We start from the raw sequence: 20783 nt of genomic DNA on the forward strand, positions 1-20783 counted from the left end.
AACCCCACAGGCAGTGTTGGAGCGGGACCCCCAGCCTATCTCCTGCTGTGGACAGGGGATCCCCACCACCCGGGCCGGCTCTTTGGTCCCGTGGTATGTCCTGCCATGTTCTGTGCCCAGTTCCCATCCTCGGTGCTGGAGGATCCCTTGTGTCCTCCCCCTGTTTGTCCTGCCCTGTGCTGTGTGTGCGGCTCCCTAACCCCAGCTCTGCTCTTTAACTCTTACCCAATATAGCGGAGTGTGTGGGTGACTCTGTGTTCCCTGGTGCCACCCCTGCTCCCCATGCCCCATCCCCCCCACCCTCAGTCCTCCCCACTGCCCTCCTGGGTGTCTGACCACACTGTCCTCTCTCCCACCCCAGATGCAGGTGGCCCAGCAGGCTCAACTCCGTCAGGAGACACAGCTCCTCCAGCAGAGCTTCCTGACGGAGAAGGATGCCCTGCTGCAGAAGGAGAAGTTCATTGAGGAGGAGAAATTGAAGCTGGAGAAGCTCTTTAAGGATGAGGTGAACAAAGCCCAGAACCTGAAGGCAGAGCAGGAGAGGCAGCAGCAGGAGATGGAGCAGGAGAAGCAACAGTTGAAAGCCATGTTGGATGAAGCCAAGAAGCATCAAAAAGAAGCTGAGGAAAATGTCCGGCACAAGCAGGAGGAGCTGCAGCAGCTTGAGAGGCAGAGGCAGCAGCAGGAGAAACTTCTGGAAGAGGAGAACAAGAAGCTGAGGGAGAGGCTTGAGCAGATGCAGGAGGAGTACAAGGCAGCCCTGGCCCAGAGACGGGAGATCATGATCCAGACGGACGACCTGCCCGGGGAGGCTGCAGTTACGACGACACAGCTGCTGGACATGAAGGCTGTGCCCAACGGCCGGGACGCGATGGACGGCTTAGCTCAGAATGGGGAGCCAGAGTTTGCTTTCGACGGCATTCGGCAGAAGGTGTCAGCAGAGAAGCTGGCTGATGCTGGCATTCTGAGCAGAGAGAACTTGGACAAGTTGTCGAAGGGAGCTGTGAGTGTGGGCGAGCTCTCGCAGAGGGAGGACATCAAGAAGTACCTGCAAGGCAAGAGCAGCATTGCTGGTTTGCTGATCAAACCCACTAACCAGAAGATGAGCATCTACGAAGCCATGAAGAAGAAGCTGCTCAGCCCAGGCACAGCGCTGGTGCTTCTGGAGGCTCAGGCTGCCTCTGGCTTCATCATCGATCCTGTGCGGAATGTGAGGCTCTCGGTGAATGAGGCGGTGCGAGAGGGTGTGATCGGGCCAGAGCTGCACAACAAGATGCTGTCGGCTGAGCGGGCTGTCACCGGCTACAAGGATCCATATACAGGGGACAAGATCTCCCTCTTCCAGGCCATGACGAAGGATCTCATCGTCAGGGATCATGGCATCCGCCTGCTCGAGGCCCAGATCGCCACCGGTGGCATCATCGACCCCGTGCACAGCCACCGCCTGCCCGTGGAAGCAGCCTACAAACGTGGCTACTTCGATGAGGAGATGAACCAGGTCCTGTCTGATCCCACTGATGACACCAAGGGCTTCTTTGATCCCAACACTCAGGAGAACCTCACCTACCTGCAGCTCATGGAGCGGTGTGTGACTGACCCGGACACAGGGCTGTGCCTCCTGCCACTCACTGACCAGGCAGCCAAAGCGAGGGAGCTGGTCTACACTGACAAGGAAGCCAAGGACGTCTTCAAGAAGGCCACGGTGACAGCGCCATTTGGCAAGTTCCAAGGGAAGACAATGACCATCTGGGAGCTCATCAACTCTGAATACTTCACTGAGGACCAAAGGCGAGACCTGATCCAGCAGTACAGGACTGGCAAGATCACAGTGGAGAAGATCATCAAGATCATCATCACGGTTGTGGAGGAAAGCGAGAAAAAGAGCCAGATGTGCTTTGAGGGCCTGCGGGCGCCCGTGCCCGCTGCTGAGCTGCTGGAAAGCAAAATCATCAACAAGGACCTCTACAACCAACTGCACCAGGGCAAGAAATCCGTGAAAGATGTGGCAGAGATGGAGTCTGTGCAGCAGTACCTGAAGGGCACAGATGCCATTGCCGGTGTCCTGGTGGAGTCAACGGGCCAGAAGCTCACCTTCTATGAGGCCTTGAAGAGAAACCTGCTGAAGCCAGAGGTTGCCCTCTCCCTGCTGGAGGCACAAGCTGCCACTGGCTACATCATTGACCCCGTGGGGAACAAGCTCTTCTCTGTGGACGAGGCAGTGAAGGCTGAGGTGGTGGGACCAGAGTTCCACGAGAAGCTGCTGTCGGCGGAGAAGGCGGTGACCGGCTACAAGGATCCCTACACAGGCCAGACGGTTTCCCTCTACCAAGCGCTCAAGAAGGGTCTCATCCCCAGTGACACTGGGCTCCGGCTGCTGGACGTCCAGCTTGCCACTGGCGGCATCATCGACCCTGTCAAGAGCCACCGGCTCCCACTCGAGGTCGCCTACAAGCGCGGCTACTTCGACCCGGAGATAAACGAGGCTCTGACTGAGCTCCGAGATGACGCCAAGGCTTTCTACTGCCCCAACACCCAGGAACACCTCACCTATGCCCAGCTGCAGAAGAGCTGCCACCGTGATAAGCAGACTGGCCTGTGCCTGCTGCCCCTCTCTGACAAGGCCATCCAGTCGCAGCAGGAGGAGGTCTACACAGACAGCCAGGCCAAGGAGTGCTTTGACAAGACCACCATAGAGGTGCCAGTGGGCAGCATGAAGGGCCGGACGATGACCATCTGGGATCTGATCCACTCTGAGTACTTCACAGAGGAGCACAGGCGGGAGCTCCTCCGACAGTACAAAACCGGCAAAGTGACCATCGAAAAGATCATCAAGATCGTGATCACCATCATTGAGGAGGTGGAGACCAAAAAGCAGGAGAAGCTGACGTTCAGTGGTCTGCGGGCGCCAGTGCCGGCCAGCGAGCTGCTGGAGTCCCGCATTATCAGCAAGGCCCAGTACGAGCAGCTGAAGGAAGGCAAGAAGACGGTGAAGGACCTCTCTGAGACAGATGCAGTGAGGAGGTTCCTGCATGGTGGTGGCTGCATTGCTGGCGTCTATGTGGAGGCCACCAAGGAGAAGCTGAACATCTACGAGGCCATGAAGAGAAACCTGCTGATGCCCAGCACCGCTGCAGTCCTCCTGGAGGCCCAGGCAGCCACTGGGTTCTTGATTGATCCCGTGAAGAACCGTAAACTGTACGTCAACGAGGCGGTGAAGGCTGGTGTTGTTGGGCCTGAGCTACACGAGAAGCTGCTGTCAGCTGAGAAGGCTGTCACCGGCTACAAGGACCCCTACTCGGGCGACACCATCTCCCTCTTCCAGGCCATGAAGAAAGGGCTCATTGTCAGGGATCACGGCATCCGCCTGCTCGAGGCCCAGATCGCCACCGGTGGCATCATCGACCCCGTGCACAGCCACCGCCTGCCCGTGGAGGTGGCCTACCAGCGCGGCTACTTCGATGAGGAGATGAACCGGACGCTCTCCGACCCCACTGATGACACCAAGGGCTTCTTTGACCCCAACACTCAGGAGAACCTCACCTATCTGCAGCTGAAGGAGAGGTGCATCGAGGATCCCGAGACGGGCCTGTACCTGCTGCCTCTGCGGGAGCCCGAGAAGCCAAAAGTGGTGGAGACCACCCAGCTTTACACAGAGGCAGAGACACGGAAGGTGTTTGAGGAGACGCAGGTGGACATCCCTGTGGGGAGCCGGGCGGGCTCCTCCATGTCGCTGTGGGAGATCATGCACTCGGACCTGCTGCCCGAGGAGCAGCGGAAACAGCTCATGGAGGAGTTCCAGTCAGGCCGCGTGTCCAAGGAGCGCATGATCATCATCATCATCGAGATCATCGAGAAGACTGAGATCATCCGGCAGCAGAACCTCATGTCCTATGACTACGTCCGGCGCCGCATCACGGCTGAGGACCTCTACGAGGCCAAGATTATCTCTCAGGACATTTACAACCTGCTGAAGCAGGGCTCCAAAACCTTCCGGGAGCTCCTGGAAGTGGAGACTGTCTGGAAATACCTCTATGGGTCAGGCTGTGTGGCTGGCATCTACATCCCCTCCTCCAAGCAGACACTCAGCATCTACCAGGCACTGAGGAAAGGGCTGATCAACTCTGAAGTGGCCCGCTCTCTCCTGGAGGCCCAGGCAGCCACCGGCTTCATGATCGACCCAGTGAAGAATGAGATGCTGACGGTCGATGAGGCAGTCAGGAAGGGCGTGGTGGGGCCTGAGATCCACGACCGGCTCCTGTCTGCAGAGAGAGCTGTGACCGGCTACAGGGATCCCTACAGCGAACAGAAGATCTCCCTCTTCCAGGCCATGAAGAAGGATCTCATTCCCAGCGAAGAGGCCCTCAAGCTCCTGGACGCCCAGATCGCGACTGGCGGTGTCATCGACCCACACCTGGGCTTCCACCTGCCCCTGGAGGTGGCCTACCAGCGGGGCTTCATCAACAAGGAGACGTACGACATGCTCTCGGAGCCCAGCGAGGTGCGCAGCTACGTGGACCCTTCCACGGATGAGAAGCTCAGCTACACACAGCTGCTGAAGCGCTGCCGGAAGGATGAGAACTCCAGGCTCCTCCTGCTCCCGCTCTGTGACACACGGAAACTCACCTTCCGGGGGCTGCGGAAGCAGATCACTGTGGAGGAGCTTGTCCGTTCGCAGGTGATGGATGAAGCCACAGCCCAGCGCCTTCAAGAGGGCCTCACCTCCGTTGAGGAGGTCTCCAAGAACCTCAAGAAGTTCCTGGAGGGCACCAGCTGCATTGCTGGCGTCTTTGTGGACTCTACAAAGGAGCGTCTGTCTGTCTACCAGGCCATGAAGAAGGGGATCATCCGGCCTGGCACTGCCTTCGAGCTCCTGGAGGCGCAGGCAGCCACGGGCTATGTGATCGACCCCATCAAGGGCCTCAAGCTGACAGTGGAGGAAGCTGTGCGGATGGGCATCGTGGGCCCCGAGTTTAAGGACAAGCTGCTCTCTGCCGAGAGGGCCGTCACCGGCTACCGGGACCCTTACACTGGAAAGCTTATCTCCCTCTTCCAGGCCATGAAGAAGGGTCTGATCCTGAAGGACCACGGGATCCGCTTGCTGGAGGCGCAGATCGCCACGGGAGGCATCATTGACCCCGAGGAGAGCCACCGTCTGCCCGTGGAGGTGGCCTACAAGAGGGGCCTCTTTGACGAGGAGATGAATGAGATCCTGCTGGACCCCAGCGATGACACCAAGGGCTTCTTTGACCCCAACACAGAGGAGAACCTCACCTACCTGCAGCTCATGGAGCGGTGCATCACTGACCCAGAGACCGGCCTCTGCCTCCTGCCCCTGAAGGAGAAGAAGCGGGAGAGAAAGACTTCTTCCAAGTCCTCCGTCCGCAAGCGTCGGGTGGTGATCGTCGACCCGGAGACGGGCAAGGAGATGTCTGTCTATGAAGCCTATCGCAAGGGCCTCATTGACCACCAGACCTACCTGGAGCTGTCAGAGCAGGAGTGCGAATGGGAAGAAATCACCACCTCCTCCTCCGATGGTGTGGTGAAGTCAATGATCATTGACAGGCGCTCAGGGCGCCAGTATGACATCGACGATGCCATCAGCAAGGGCCTGATTGACCAGTCGGCCCTGGACCAGTACCGCTCAGGCACCCTCTCCATCACCGAGTTTGCTGACATGCTCTCCGGCAACATGGGTGGCTTCCGGTCGCGGTCATCCTCAGTGGGATCCTCCTCCTCCTACACTACTGTCAGCCCAGCCCTGACACGGACCCAGATCTCCATGTGGACCGACCCAACTGAGGAGACCGGGCCAGTGGCGGGCATCCTGGACACAGACACTCTCGAGAAGGTGTCCATCACAGAGGCGATGCGCCGCAACCTGGTAGACAACATCACGGGGCAGCGGCTGCTGGAGGCCCAGGCCTGCACTGGGGGCATCATCGACCCCAGCACTGGCGACAAGTGCTCCGTCGCTGACGCAGTCAACAAGGGCCTGGTTGACAAGATCATGGTGGACCGCATCAACCTGGCACAGAAGGCCTTCTATGGCTTCGAGGACCCGCGGACCAAGACGAAGATGTCGGCGGCACAGGCGCTGAAGAAGGGCTGGCTGTACTATGAGGCTGGGCAGCGGTTCCTGGAGGTGCAGTACCTGACAGGGGGCCTGATCGAGCCCGACACTGCGGGCCGTGTCTCCCTGGATGAGGCACTGCAGAAGGGCACCATTGATGCACGCACCGCCCAGAAGCTGCGGGATGTCAATACCTACTCCAAGTACCTCACCTGCCCTAAGACCAAGCTCAAGATCTCCTACAAGGACGCCATGGACCGGAGCATGATCGAGGATGGGACCGGCCTGCGGCTGCTGGAGGCCTCCTCCCAGTCCAGCAAGGGCTACTACAGCCCCTACAATGTCAGCAGTGCCGGCTCCACCTCTGGATCCCGCTCAGGCTCCCGCACCGGCTCCCGCTCAGGCTCCCGGCGCGGCAGCTTCGATGCCACCAGCTCCGGCTTCTCTATGACCTTCTCTTCCTCATCCTACTCCTCCTCAAGCTTCGGGCGCAGATATGCCGTGGGTCCCCAGGGCGCTGTGGAGGCAGCTGCTCTAGCCCTTGCCCTCACCCTGGCTGCATCTGGGAGCTGTGGGCAGGAGGCGAGCGGGGAGCACCCCGGGGTGTGTGGGCCTCCACTCCACGTGGCCTGAGACCTGCCAGCTCCCTGAGGCGCTGCCTCACCCGCTCCGCATGTGGTAACGCTGCTGGCTAATCACTAGTATATTTTTTAATTTTGAACCTCCACTCTTCTCCCAAAGCAGTGCCTCGAGTTTAACCAAAAAGACAAGACTAATAAATTAATATATGCGAATGTGCTGACAGTGTTTGTATATTAAGAGATAAGACAAAACACACACTACCACCCTCCCTGTCCTGTGCCCTGGGAGCTGAATGCCATTCCAGGCCCCGGCTGCGCAGCCTCCGCTGCCGCTCACACACGGTGCGGTCGAGCCGGACACCAGGAAAACAGTTCCCTGTTTGGATCTAACCACTTAGCACTCTTTTGTAATTATCCTGCCGGCTTCAACCCCCGCACCCCAAAGGAGGAGATGACCCTGGCTTCATGGTGCACCACACTGCAGCTGGCATGCCGGAGGAGGACATCGCGGGCTCCCCGGCACCAGACAGCCAGACACACCACGCCGGCCCTGGAGCTGCTGCCTGGACCCCTTCCACCCACCCTCAGCGTGGCGAGGAGGGGCTCTGCGCCCAGCCCCCCAGCTGCCCCATCTCCCTGCCTTGGCCTCCCGGCACGTCCCGCCACTGCACCGCGGAGCCGGTGCCCTGACCGTAAGTGCCGCGCTGGTGCTGCCCGGTGCTTCTGCGCCACGCGGGGGGACCTGCCTCCGCTCCGCCGCTTCGCCCGCCGAGGGGCTTCGCTGCGCGCCTGCCTCCGCCAGCCCACCCGCTCACCCGCCCTCCGGGACTCTCCCGCCGTGGCCGGCCAGTCTGTCTGTCTGTCTCTCCGTGTATCTGGGAAGTGCTTCCACTCGAGGTTGATTTCCTCATGCTGATGTGGCTCCATGCCCCGTTGGCAGGTGTCCACCGGAACCCACACCCCAGCCCGGTTCCATGTGGCTCCTGTGCCCAGAGCCCCCCTGGCCATGGGGACTTTCCCGACCCTATGAGAGGTGCGGGGGCCCCAGGACCCCTGGAACATGGGGTGGGCCGTGGGATGCTGCAGCAGCCCGGAACATGCTTTTGTTAGAAAATGGTGAAATTCTGTAAAAGCAGCCTCCTCTTCCTTCCTCACGGTAATTCCAACCCCCTGTCCCCGGCTCTCCCTGCGCCTGCAGTAACGCACTCTCTCTCTGGCAGACGTCTTTTTCCAGTCCCACCAAAGATGTCCCGGTGCCGCTGGGTGAGCTCCTGAGCTGGGTCTCCGACATCAGCAGGTCGTGGATGGGCTCGAAGGGAGCCTGGGTGGCTGCAGCTGCTCGGCCGCGCTCACCGGCACAGGTAATGCCAAGCTCCCCGCTCTGTCCCGGTCCTGCAGCGGTCCTGCTGGCCGGGTCATCTCATGGATCGTTCTCCCTGTCTCATCCCATCTTTTCTGTTCGCTTTGTTGTAGTGTGGCTGGATGTCCATCTCACCTCCCCTCATCGCTGCCACAGAGCCTGTCCCCTGCCCCGGGGCCTGTTGGACCGCGCCTGAGGACACGGGGATGTGCTCCCTCGCCCTTTGCACTTGCCAGAGTCCCCGGGCAGAGACTGGGGCTGCAATGCCTGGGCAGCCAGCGGCCCAAGAGGCACCCGCGGGGTCACTCAATCCCTCCTCGCCCTGCACATCCCCTCCTCCCCAGGGACAGCCTCCCGGCGCGGTGCTGGGCTCACCGCGGATCTCCACGGCATCTCCTTCTTCCCCCCTGCTCTCATCTGCCCCCTGTAAATCCAGTCATGTTACCCTCCGCCTCCGGTGTCGTTATTGCTCTCATTATCCCGTTTGGCTTTGCATGAAGCGCTGCTGCACGCGGCTCCGGGATGCTCCCTGCTCCCTGGGGCCCCCCATGCCCCGACCATCACTCATCAGGGCATCGGGGGCCCATCGATTACCCAAACCAGTGTTTTGGGGGCAAAACACTAAAATCCTGACCTGTACATACCGCAAAGTGTCTGTAAAAGGAGCAGTGTGGACCCAGGGCTCCCCTGCAAGGGCAGTAAAGGAGAATCCTCTGAAACCAGCTGGCAGCTCTGCGTGGTCTGTTTGCCCCTCCAGCCTTGCCACCGTGGCTGTGGGCTGGGGGTGTCCGCTGCCTTCTGTGGCTTTGTGCCGTGGGCTGCTGGTGCTGCCGTGGGTCATGGTGGAATGTGCGGGGGAACAGTGGGTCTGACTGGCTCCTGGCACAGGTGCTTCACCTGTGGGCTGGGCCTCGGTATCCCCACAGTGCTACCGGGCACGGAGCAGGGCCGCAGGGGTGTCCCCAGGGCTGTCCCGGGCTGGTGGCACAGCCGGCACTGCCAGGAGGTGAGTGTGGATGCAGCCCCTGGCCAGGAGATCCCTGGTTTTGGGGAGTGAGCACTGCTGGGACTGTGAGGGCTGTAGGGGCTTCCGAGGCTGCATCTCTCCCATGGGGACAGACCCCTTCCGGCCCCATCAGTGGGGCTCTGGGCACGGCAGGGACACTGCCCCCCATGGCACTCTTCCTTGTGCCCGTGGGTGCCGTTACCACTGCTAGTCGAGGGCTGTACCCACTGGTCCCATGGCCTCTGCCCAGTGCAGGCTGTGCCCTCCCTTTTCAGGCAGTGAGCTGTTGTGGGCAGATGGCAGCAGTTTGCTGTGAGGATGAGGGGCTGGAGGGGATCAGGGTGTGCTGGCGGCTAACAGGGCAGCAGCACTTGGGAGGGACAACCCCAACAAACCAGGAAATGTTAGTGCAGCTGCCAGCGCAGGTGTGGGTGGCTCAAGGTGGGCCAGGTGTCACCCTCTGTCCAGCCTGGTGAGCCAGGTGTCACCCTCTGCCCAGGCTGGGGCTCCCTGAGCAGGAAGCTCATCCTGTGGCAGTGCCAGGAGCACTGGGCACCACACTGGGAGTGCTGGAGCTGTCCAGGCCCTTGCGGGACCACTGTGATGTCCAGGGGCCGGTGAGGTCTCACTGTGCCAGCAGCAGCTGAGCATGTCCACCCTGGCAGCAGCCCTGAAGGGGGAGGCCGGGCTGTCCAGGACAGATGGCGATGGCTGGGAGGACGTTAATTGCATTGTCCGTCTGCAATTAACCACATCTGTCCCCACCGGCAGTGGGATGTGGCTGTTGGGCACAGCAGGGCCAGGGGGACAGGGGGGCTTGCAGGCTCAGGAGGGATCCCAGGGCAGCAATGACATTCCCTGAGGTGTCGTGGGCTGCCCAGGACCACACCACATTTCACTCCAGATATTCCCTGTGTCCCCCGGACCTTTCCTGCTCCCCCAAACGTTCCCTACTCCCCGCACCTTCCTGATCCTCTTCTCCTACTCCGCTCCCCAGCCAGTCACCCCTCCCAAAGCTCATGAGGCCATCAAGAGCCCTCTTCTGGCCCAGTGCTAAGCCCCATGGCCCAGGCCCACGTCACCACTTGACACTGGTGGGGTTCAGCTCTGGTCCCTGGTGAGAGACGCCCCCAATCCTGGGCCCCACCACGGGACCTGCATCCACATGACAGAGGAGATCCCACCCCCTACGCACCCTTTCCCACACCCCCTCAGCCCTGTGCCCCTGGCATGGGGACCCTCCCCTGTGTGCCCGGGGTGCTGGGATCCTTCCACCTTGTCTGGCAAACGGGCACAGGAGATGGGGATGCCCCGAGATCTGGGCTGTCTGCTCCCAAGTGCCGTGGGGTGAGCATGCAACTCCCAACCCAGCATAGTGTCTTTTTTCCATGGACCTTCTCCATTGGCTCGTCCTGTGCCCTGAGACCTCCCCATCACTCTTAAAGCCCCTTCAGCACCACGTGCTGTGAGTGACCAGGCTGGTGTGTAACCGGGCCAAGCTTGTCACGATGGAGAACTCCATGACATTCCCGATTTTAATGGCCTGCAGTTCATCCCGTCCCGCTGCCGTGCGGCTCGGAGCTCACCCTCCTCGCCCCCCTCGAGCTAAACCATCCCTCAGCATTAACACCGAGGGCCATAGCATGTGAGGCACCGAGTGCGGCCCTGGCCGTGGTGCCGATCAGCCCTGGAGGGGTCCGTCGCCCCCCGCCCGGCGCACATCGGCATAGGCCGCCCGCCCGTCACGGTGCGAGCGGCAGCACTGCCCCGTCCTGGCCGCGGTCCGGTGCTTGGGACCCGTGGCCGTCGTCCCAAGCGTGGCCGCGGCAGTCGGCTCGGCTGCCAGCTCTCTGTGCCACCGCCCCGGGCACTGCTGGCTCGGCCCCCGCCGCGCCGGGAACGCTCTGTACAGCTCCTCCACAAAGCTGGAAAGGCCTCTCCCACGCCCCCCCGTCGCCGGGGCGCTGAACCTCCTCATGGGCAGGGACCCTGAGACCCCCCGGCCGCGCCGCTGGGGCTCGGAGCCCGGCTGCGTTGGCCAAGGGCAGCTCTGCCTCGCGTAGTCACCGGCAACTCTGTGGCCCGTCGGGTCTGTGCTGGATTCACCGGCGTTGGCAGGGCCGGTGAATCCCCCCGTCCGTGGCGCGGGGCTCAGGGGTGCGAGTGGGGACGGTTCTGCCCCCAGGGCTGCAGCCACCACGTCCTGCGGGGTACCGGAAGCCCCCAGGCTGGGCACAGGGCCAGGGTGACGCGGTGGGGACAGCGGCGGTGCCGTGTGGGCAGCGCGGTACGGGGACCTGCCTCCCTCCGCGGCACTGTGGAGCTGCTGACGGGCAGCTCCAGATCTGTTTGTTCCTGCCGTCTTGTCCCCGGGCGAACGGCGCAGCCCGAGGTATCTGATGCCCGAGCCAGGGCTGGGGGCTGCTCCGGACCCACCGCCAGCGTGCCGGGGCAGGCGGCGGCTGCGGAACCCTCTCAGGCACGTGCCGCACTCAGCACCTCGGTGTCCCGGCGCCTGTTTGGGGTTCGGGGCTCCTCATGGTCTTTTGGCACGTCCCCAGGATCGGAGCGGCCGGTGCAGCCGCGCCGGCGCCGTGTCTGGGACAGGCTCGCAGCGATCGCCGGGGCTTCATCCTCGGCTCCATCTCTGCCAACTTGGACTGAGTTTGGGCTGGAAGAACGTTTCCCACTGCAGATGCTGTTGTCGTCTGCCCACCTGCGGCAGCATCCTCCAGCTCCCCGGTTCCCTGTGCCCAACCTCTTGTAGCAGGGCACCGCGGTCCTGTCCTGGGATGAGGACTCACAGTGGGGCACACGGAACCAGGAAGCAGGATGCTGGTGGTGGCTTGACCAGTTGGCGGGGGAGCACTGGCGGGGGTGCCAGTGCCGAGGGCAGGTGGCCACACTGAGAGCGTGTCGGGCGGGGGGACCCTGCCGTGGCTGATGGCATCGTGCCCGCAGGGTCAGCCGTGAATGCGCAGTCCCGGAGCGTCTCCGAAGGGACCGAGCCCTGCCGGCACTCCGACCACGCGGGACTGCTGCGGCACCGGCACCTAACACCTATCTGATGCCGCTTCCCCTCGTTCCAGGAATTCCCTACTGCTCCTGCGGGGGTTCCTGACCAGACCCTGCCCGCGGCTCCTTCCGAAACAGCCGCATCCAGCACACACCCACAGCAAGTCTGTGGATGACTGTGCCCCGTTTCCCTCCTGTTATCCCCAGACGCATCTCCCCCTCGTTGTGCTCGGCCAGGTGATCTGGCTTAATTAATCACCTAGGTTAACGACGAGTTAATTGCAGGGCTCCCTGTGCTCTCGGGAGCAGCATTGTCCTCAGATTTGGGAGCGGGGGCGGTGCGATTCCTCCTGCTAGCCCCACCCTCCGCAGGGGCACGGAGTAGGTGCTGCTTGTTCATGCCCCGTCTCTGTAACTGCGCCGAGGTGTTGCTGGGTTTTAGATCTCGGTGTTTGCCCGCTGTCACCTCCCACACGTTGCGGAAAAGCGACCGTGCTCGCAGCACCGAAGCCGGCAGCGGCTGGTGTGGGTGTCAGCGCTCCGTGTCAGTGCAGTGGATTTTCCATGGGTGGGTTTGTCGCGGATCAGTTTTCCATTGTTCAAGTTGCCATGGGTCAATTTGCCGTGGCTTGGTTTGGGCTCAGCCAGGCACCGGACCGTGACTCTGCAGTGCACAGAGCAGGTGTAGGGACTCTGGGGACCAGATGGAGCCCAAGGGCTGCAGGGTGAGATCTGGGAGTGATCCCGGGTGAAAAAGGGTCGGGAAATTGGGGAGCGCTGCAGGAATGCAGAGGAAGCGGAGCAGAGCCCAAACCCGCAGGTACCGGTGACGGCTGGAGCAAGGACAGAGGTCAGAGGTCTCAGGCAGGGGAGCTTTGCCCCGGCGGGTGAGGACGGGCCGTCCCTGGGGAAACACAGCGACGCTGCAAGACCTCCGCACCTCTGGTGTTCCAGGGGGGAAGGCTGTGGAGCCTCGTCCCCTGACGAGTCCTGGGTGTCCCATCCCCACCGTCCCTCTGCTCTCCCTGCAGACGCACCGCACTGCGAGGGACACCAGGCTCGCCGGGGAGAGCGTGCAGGGGTCATCACCGGATGGGGAGGACATAGAGAGGTACGGGCACCACTGGGCACCATTGAACACACCGTATCGGGGCCTGTGGGTGTGCCTGGGTGCCTACACCGTGACGGGGGAGCTGAGAGGAACCTGCATCGCCCAGAGGTCTGGGTCAGCGCCGGGATGGGGAGGGCGCGGTTCGGCTTTGCCCTGGAGAGCAGGGTGGGAACGGGCGCAGCCGTGAGCGCTGGTGTGGCCTTGACGCCCTTGGCAGGGTCTTCTGTGAGTGCGCAGTGAGGCCGGGGCTCAGCGTGGTGTGGGCAGGTGGGACAGCAGCCATGTCCCCTACTCTGTATTAGTGTCCCCGCTCTCTCCCCAGAGCCCGGCCGCGGTCAGAACGGAATCTGGAGGTGCAGGAGCAGCTGCTGGCCCTGCGGCACTGGCTGGACGCAGTGGAGAAGCGGCTGACGATTCTGCCGGAGCCCGGCACGGCCCCACAGGTAACGTCTGGCCCTGGGCTGCAGCCGGGTCGCGCGGAGCTGGGCAGGACCAGTTCACGTCTGTACCGAGGCCGGTGAGGTCTTAGTCCCTGGAAGGCTTAGTCCCGGTCATAGCCGGCTGGGAGACCCTTCGGCACAGCCCCACGGCCGGCTGGGAGACCCCTAGGCTCGTCCCCACAACGAGCCGGTGTCAGGCCATCCGTCCCCGGCTCCTGCTCCCCAGCCTGGCGGTGCTGTTGGCTCGGAGCCCGTGGGCCCCGTGGCCCTACCAGTACCCGCAGCATCGCTGCCTCGGAGCCCCGCTGGCCGCAGGGCCACCGACTGCACCGGGCTCAGCTGCGGCTCCGGGCACCACTGCCTGGGCACGGGGGTGCGGCTGTGAGAGGGGTGTTGGGCTGTGCACGAGGGATGCGCGGCCAAGCACGGGCTGTGCGGCCGTGCCCGCTGTGCCCCTGCCCAGGCGAGGAGCCGCGGTGGGGGCTGCCGGCGGCCCCTCCGCGCAGCCCCTCGCCGGCTCCTTTTGTTCGGAGCCTGGCCGGCACACGGGCTCCCTCGGCACACATGACGGCACAAACTGAAAGGGCCATTCATCCCGGCCTCGGAGCAGACAAAGCCGAGGCCGCGCAGAAACCCACCCGGCTCCCGGGATCTGAGGCTGCGGATTCCAGCCGACCGCTCCCGCCCGGTGCCCCGCGCCGGGCTCCCCTGCCCGGGGCGCCCGTGCCACCCCGAGCCCGGTACCTGGGGCTGCGGAGCGTGCCGGGCAAGCTGCCGGCAGACAGCTCGGCGGATCGTCACCCCTTGGCCAGGTCCTGCCTGGCGGGTCCCGCCTGGGCCCCGTGGGGTGCTGTGAGGTGCTTGGGGTGCCATGGGGCTCAGCCCCATGGTGGGTGCCGAGCCGCTTGGTGCCAACAGTGGAAGGCTCCAGAGCTGGGTGGGGAAGATGGTGCGGAGCCGCCACAGGACGGTGTAGAGCCGCCGAGGCCCTGGCAGATGCTAATTCCCGGCAGCGTCTCTGGCAGCAGACAAAGCCCCCGGCCCCGCCGCCCGCCGCTCCCAGGAGACCCCGGGCAGCGCCATCCATCAGCGCGGCCGACGCGCCCGCAGCGGCCCCCCGGCTCCTGGGGCCCAGCGAGGGCCACCCGTGCAGCACTGTGTGTCAGGACCCCTGCCCTGGGGGGCTCTCGCTGGCTGGGAGGCCACGGAGCTGGGTCCGAGCAGAGTGGGGAGCGGGCTCACACCGCGGGCAGGAGCAACCCGTACCCCGGCACCTCCGGCAGCCCCCAGATTCCTCCAGCACCCAGGGTGGCAGCGGGAAGGCATCCTGGAGCCTCAGGTCTGCGGCACCCCGGCTTTTAGGGTGGGCTTCACCACAGCATCTTGGCAGCCCAGCCTGGGCCTCCCAGCCGTGCTTTGCTTCACTGAGCCTCCCCTGCTCAATTGAGTCCCCCCAGCCTCTGGCTCAAAAGCCCTCGCACCCGCAGAGCCCTGAGGAACGGGCCGAGCCCCTCGGTGACCAAAGCATCTGCTGCCTGGGGCTGGAGCCGGGGGGCCAGAGCCGGTGGGGGCTCAGTGCTCTCTGGGGGAGAGGAGCTGGAGGAGCTGTGACACTGTGGGGCGGTGTCGATGCTGCTGTCGGTGCAGTGGGGGGGCAGGTGCCGGTGTCAGTGCCGGTGCTGATGCTGGTGTTGGTGTAGGTGGCAGCTACTGTAAGTGTCGGCGTTGGTGCCGGGGCAACTGCTGGTGCCGGGGAAGGTGCTGGTGTCTGTAATGGTGCAGGGACAGGGGCAGGTGCCAATGCTGGTGCCCGTGCGGGTGGTGACTGGTGCCGGTGTCAGCGCGGTGGAGGAGCAGGTGCTGGTGTCGGTGTCAAGGCCGGTGCCCGTGCGGGGTGTCGCCCCCCCGGCCGGCGCGGGGCGGGCGGTGGGCCGGCGCCGCCCCTCCCCCGCGGGATAGCTGCGAGGCCCCGGGGGTTTCCCCGGTAACGGCGGCGATCGGCGCCCGGAGGGTTAACGGGGGCGGCGGCGTGGCCGGGGTCAGACCAGCCCCGCCGAGCTGGGCCGAGGCCGGTGCGAGGGTCCTCGCCGGTACCCCCCGCTCTCTGCGCTCCCCCCCGCGCCGCGGGTGCGGCGCACAAAGGCAGCGGGGCCGGGGCGGCGGTAACGGGGACCGAACCACCCCGCTGCCCCCACCCCGCTCTCCCGCACAGGCCGGGTCCCCCCCGACCGGTAACGGCGGCGGTCCCAGCCCGGCCCCATGGACGCCCGGAGCCGCAGAGGGGTGAGTGTGGGGCGCGGGTTTCGCGCGGGTCCGGGAGCGCGGGTCCGGGCGGGGTCTGTGTCCCCGCAGCACCCCCGAAGCAGGGGCGCGGAGAGGGGTTCCCTCGAGTCACGCCGCGTCGTGGTGCTCCCACTCGTGCGGTCCCAAGGGACCCCGATACACGGGGAGGGGGGACGATTTGGGTGTGTGATGCCCCTCGGGTGCGAGTGTTGGGACTCCGCTGTGGGTGTGTGTGCGGTGACTGTGCACGGGGACCGTGCCCGTGGCGTGTTTCACGGCGTGGGGGCTCGGTGCCCACGGCCGGGACACCCCGGGGCACACGGCCAGGGCGGGTGCGTGTGGGTGCACATGCGCTCCCCACGCGTGTGCGGGGCTGTCGCAGGTGCGTTTCATGTCACGGTTCACAAAGGCGCGGGGGTCCTGCCGCTGCCCCCTGCACGGGAGTGAGAGCGCAGGGTGTGCATGTCGGGGTGTGTGTGCACATGTATGGGAGTGTGAGTGTGTGTGTGTACACACGTGTGGGGGTGTGTGTTTACCCACGTGCACAGGGGCGTGTGCCCGGGGCCGAGCCGGAGGGCCGAATGTGGGGCCAGGGACCGGGAGCGCTGCAGCTGCAGCAGGGGGGGCTGGCAGGGGGGCTGCCGGGGGAGGGTCCTGCCGGGTCACGCTGGGCGATTTATGGCTGCGGCAGTGCTGGCAGGGTGGGAGGCCACCTGCCTGTCCCCTGCCTGCCCCCTGCCTGCCCACCCGTCGCTGGGTGCACCCGGCCACTCCCAGCCCCCCGTCCCCCCGGACAGATGCTCCTCTCCCGGCTCCGCCGCCCTCGTTAATCCAACGGCACAAGGCGACATAGGGCGGGAGCATCCTCCTGTCCCCAGTGCCTGGCGCTGCCGCTACTGCCGCGTCTGCTGCCGAGACACACAGGACGGGCACCCGGGCACTGCCCGGGGGACTCTTTTCCCTCCGCCAGGCCTCGGTGACGGTCAGCGTCCCGTCCTCCCTTCCCTGTGCCCTGGCTCTTGTCAGCCCTTTGCTGCGCGGCCAGAACTCCCCCCCACACCGGAGCGGGAGGTCAGGCAGACCCGGCAGCGCAGGGGGGCGGGAGGGGTGACCCGGGCGCAGGACGGAGTCCGGGGCCCCGCGGTGGCCCCGGCAACGCGCGTGTCCCCTGGCTTGTTGCAGGCCGGGATTTGAGGCGGGGGCCCGGCGGCCGCGCCATGGGGAACTCGGTGAGCCGGCCCAGCTGCCTGGGCGAGAAGAGCCGACGGCCGGAGGAGCTCCTGCGGGAGCCGCCGTGCCGGGAGCCGGGGCTGGATGAGGGGCAGCCGCCCGCTGGAGGCGTCACGGAGGCCTGTCCAGGGCTGCCGGAGAAGGCGCCGGTGCCGGTGGAGAACGGGTGGAGCCCTGTACCCGGTGCCATTCGGAGCCGGCCGGGCAGCCCGGTGCTGAGGCGCAGCCAGTCTGAGGTGGCGGTGCAGAACGGGGGCACGGCCGGCGTTCCGGTGAAGGGGCAGGTGGGGGGCGCGGCCTGGACACCCCCCCGGGCTGGCGTCCCCCGCAGCACCTGGTCCTGGAAGCCTGTCACCACCCGGGAAGTGACGGAGGTGACGGAGGTGACTGAGACCATCGTGACCGAGATCGTGGAGGTTACCGAGTATCCGGTGGGCGAGAAGGGCGGCGAGCCCGTGGTCACCCGGACGGTCACCGTGCTGACGGAGCGTGTGGGGGAGCTCGCTGCCGCCGGCTGCGCCGGACATGCGGATGCCACCGAGGTGACTGTCGGTCAGGGACCCTCGCCGGGAGGACACTGTGCCAACCCTGCACCACGGGGCTGCCCTCTGGCATGGTTCTCTCGGCAGCGACTCTTGCCCTTCCTCTCCCATGGCCGGGGCTCATGCAGGGTCACCGGGGTCTGTGCCCTGGTGCTGGTGGCACCCCCGGTGCTGGGCACCCAGCCCGGTGCCGTAGGACAGCGAGTCCCCTCCGTTCTCGCGGCTGGCGCGGATCGTGTGTCCAGAGTGCACAGGCCCTGCTTTGGAGAGCCCTGCGAGGGACGCCGGGGAGGACCCCATGGGCTGGGCAGGGTCTCACTGTCCCCGACGACACCTCCCGGACAGGGCACAGTGTGGGGTCGCAGCCCAGCCCCACGGCTGACCCCTGCCCGCCCACTTGGGCGGCTCAGCCACTTCTCTACCCACAGGTGTCCCCGCGGGCCGTCCCTGTCCCAGAGGAGATGGCGGGCGCGGAGCGGGCCCAGGAGACGCTAGAGCGGCTTGCTGGCCTGGGTGGCCGACATGGAGGAGCTGGTGAGCAACCAGAAGCCGCCGTCGGCGGAGGCGAAGGTGGCGAAGGCGCAGCTGGAGGAGCAGAAGGTCAGCAGGGCCGGCTGGCGCGTCCCGCCCACGCGCTCCGGCTGGGGATTAGGAGGCCGGGGTTGGAGCCGCCGCCCGGGGCTGTGCCAAGGTGGCGGGGACAGGGCGGGGTCCCCGGCACAGCGCAGTGCCCCCTGCCTTGCAGCTCCTGAAGCGGCTGCTGGAGGAGCGAAGGCCACGTGTGGAGCTCGTCCTGCAGGACAGACTGTCGGACAGACTGAGGGCGCGTGGCACCAGCACGGCGGTGCCTGAGGACAGTGCCAGCCTCTTCGACCTCAGGGAGAGGTGGGACAAGCTGATGCAGGAGGCTGAAGCCAGGTGGGTCAGGGTCCAGGCCCTTGTCAGTGGGCAGGCACAGGCTCCAGCCACTGATGTCCTCACCAGCTGTGTCACCATGACACACTGATGTCCTCCTGTGCCCTGCCCTGCTGACATCAGGGCCACCATGGCAGAGGAACCATCCCCATGCCACATGCCAGGGCTGCGCAGGGGCAGTTGGTCTGGGGCTCTGCAGCCAGTCCAGCCTCAGAGACTATCACCCCTGGACTCACCCAGCCCTCCTGACACAGATATGGCCACCTGGAGCGGATCCTGCCGGCAGCTCAGGGCTTCCAGGAGGCTGTGGATGCCTTTCAGGAGTGGCTCAGTGCCACGGAGCGACAGCTGGCCCAGCTCTGGCGTACCGATGGCTGCGTCAGCCGTGTGCAGGATGCCCACCGGCAGACCCAGGTGAGACCAAGGTGGGCACAGGGTGGGCACAGGCACCTATGTCACTGTCGGTCACTGCCACGGGACCTTCTTGCCCAGGCCCTCTGTGAGGAGATCCGCGGGCGGCTGGGAGAGCTGGACAGTGCCCTGGAGAGAGGGCAGCAGGTCCTGGAGATGGTGACAGGTGAGTGGCAATGGCCAGGAGTGGCGGCCACGGGGTTGGGACTGTGGAGTGTGGGATGGGATGAGCACGGAGTGCAGCAGCCCAGCCCAGTGATGGCACCCCTGGGCACTGGGGGTCCTTGGAATGTGTTGCTCCCCACTGGGAGCTGTGGGGTGGTGCGATGAGGCACAGCATTCCATGGGATGGAGAGTGGCCAGGGCAGAACCTGAGGGTCAAGGCCATGGTGGGACAGGGTGCAGCCATGGTGAGGGGAAACTGGGAAGGTGGATTTTGCTGGCAGTGGGATGAGGGGCCAGATCCAGCTCTGGGAGCAGCAGGAGAGGAGAAAGGTCAGGACAGAGTGACCATCACAGCAATGGAAACTGTCAGTGTGGCTGATGGTGTGCCTGGGGATGCTGGGATGGAGGCGCTGATGCTGGTGTGGCGTGGCCGCAGGGGAGGAGGCCCAGCTGGTACAGGAGAAGATGGAGTCGCTGAGGATGCGGTACCTCATCGTGGGCCAGAGCAGCACCGACACTGCACATCGGCTGGGGCAGACCCTGGAGGCCTCATCCCTCCTGGGCACGGCCCCTGAGGACCTGGCGCTATGGCTGGGCCGCATGGAGAAGGAGCTGGGCAAGCGGGAGAGCCAGGATGATGGTCAGGAGCCCCTGGTCAGCGCCGGTGACAGGGAGAAGGTGCGGGACGTGGCACTTTGGGGACTGTCACCCTCTGCCTCCCTTTACCATTCCTGGCATCTCTCTGCAGTGGGAGATGGTGGAGTTGGGTCTGAGTGGGATACTCTGGGTTATGGGAGACAGTCCTGTGGGACTGGGATGCGTCAAGAGTCTCTGTCCTGGAGCAGCTGCCCCAGTGTGTGCCCACTCTGCCCGTCTGACATCTGTCCCTCTGCCGTAGTTTGAGCAGGTGCTGGAGTCTCAGCTTGCCCGTGTGACTGGGCTGGGTGAGCGGCTGGAGGAGATCGGCCGTGTGCAGCTGGACTCCGAGGCTCTCAGCTCACAGCTCTCCGAGCAGAAGGTGGGTCTGCAGCGGTGCCCAGGGGTCCCAGGGACACTGGCTTGGCATCCCCATTCTGCTGGGCCCGACACTGACCCCCAGGACCTGGCACCCACCTGCTGCTCCGTTCCAGCTGCTCTCTGCTGAGGTCCTGCACTGCCGGGGCCTGGTTGAGCGTCTGCTGGGGATCTCAGACCCACTGCTGCACTGTTGCCCTGAGCCCCTGCGGCAGCGCCTCCAGGTGAGTCGGGCAGTTGCCAGAGGGGATGCTGCCAGCGTCTGGGGATGGCCATGCCCCACATCCCCTGCTGACCCCCTGTCTCTACAGCCATCAGTGCAGGCGCTGCGGGAGCGCACGGAGCAGCTCTCCCTGCGCAGCGGCGCCTGTGCCGTGCAGCTGGAGCATGCCCAGTCCCTGCTCACCCAGTTCTCTGAAGCACTCGAGGAGCTGCTGCCCTGGCTGGAGGAGACACAGGCCCTGGGGGTGCAGCTCTCCCCCAGTGCCATCAGCTATGAGGCCTTCAAGGAGCAGCAGGCACTGCTGCAGGTGCAGGCAGGGACAGGGGCAGGGACATGGAGGGACGTGCTCGGCTGTCCCGTGGGGTTGGGAGCGGAGAGGTGACGGGATGAGGCGGCATCACCGGGGGCCCACCGGGC

The 20783-nt window shown here is 64.9% G+C and overlaps 1 protein-coding gene across 1 annotated transcript in view; it reads left to right on the forward strand.

Moving 5' to 3' along the window:
• PLEC (plectin) overlaps positions 1–20783 on the forward strand; it is a 68284-nt gene that overhangs the window by 33413 nt on the left and 14088 nt on the right. The window contains 14 exon segments of the mRNA XM_050331079.1: positions 362–6697; positions 7107–7343; positions 7872–8012; positions 13064–13143; positions 13466–13586; positions 18067–18135; positions 18137–18238; positions 18384–18556; positions 18808–18967; positions 19046–19130; positions 19566–19807; positions 20028–20147; positions 20260–20367; positions 20455–20673. Coding sequence (XP_050187036.1) covers positions 362–6697; positions 7107–7343; positions 7872–8012; positions 13064–13143; positions 13466–13586; positions 18067–18135; positions 18137–18238; positions 18384–18556; positions 18808–18967; positions 19046–19130; positions 19566–19807; positions 20028–20147; positions 20260–20367; positions 20455–20673 — 8193 coding nt within the window.

Source organism: Myiozetetes cayanensis, unplaced genomic scaffold (assembly GCF_022539395.1).
Source record: "Myiozetetes cayanensis isolate MyiCay16 unplaced genomic scaffold, myiCay2020 scf48, whole genome shotgun sequence".
NCBI classification, from domain to species: Eukaryota; Metazoa; Chordata; class Aves; order Passeriformes; family Tyrannidae; genus Myiozetetes; species Myiozetetes cayanensis.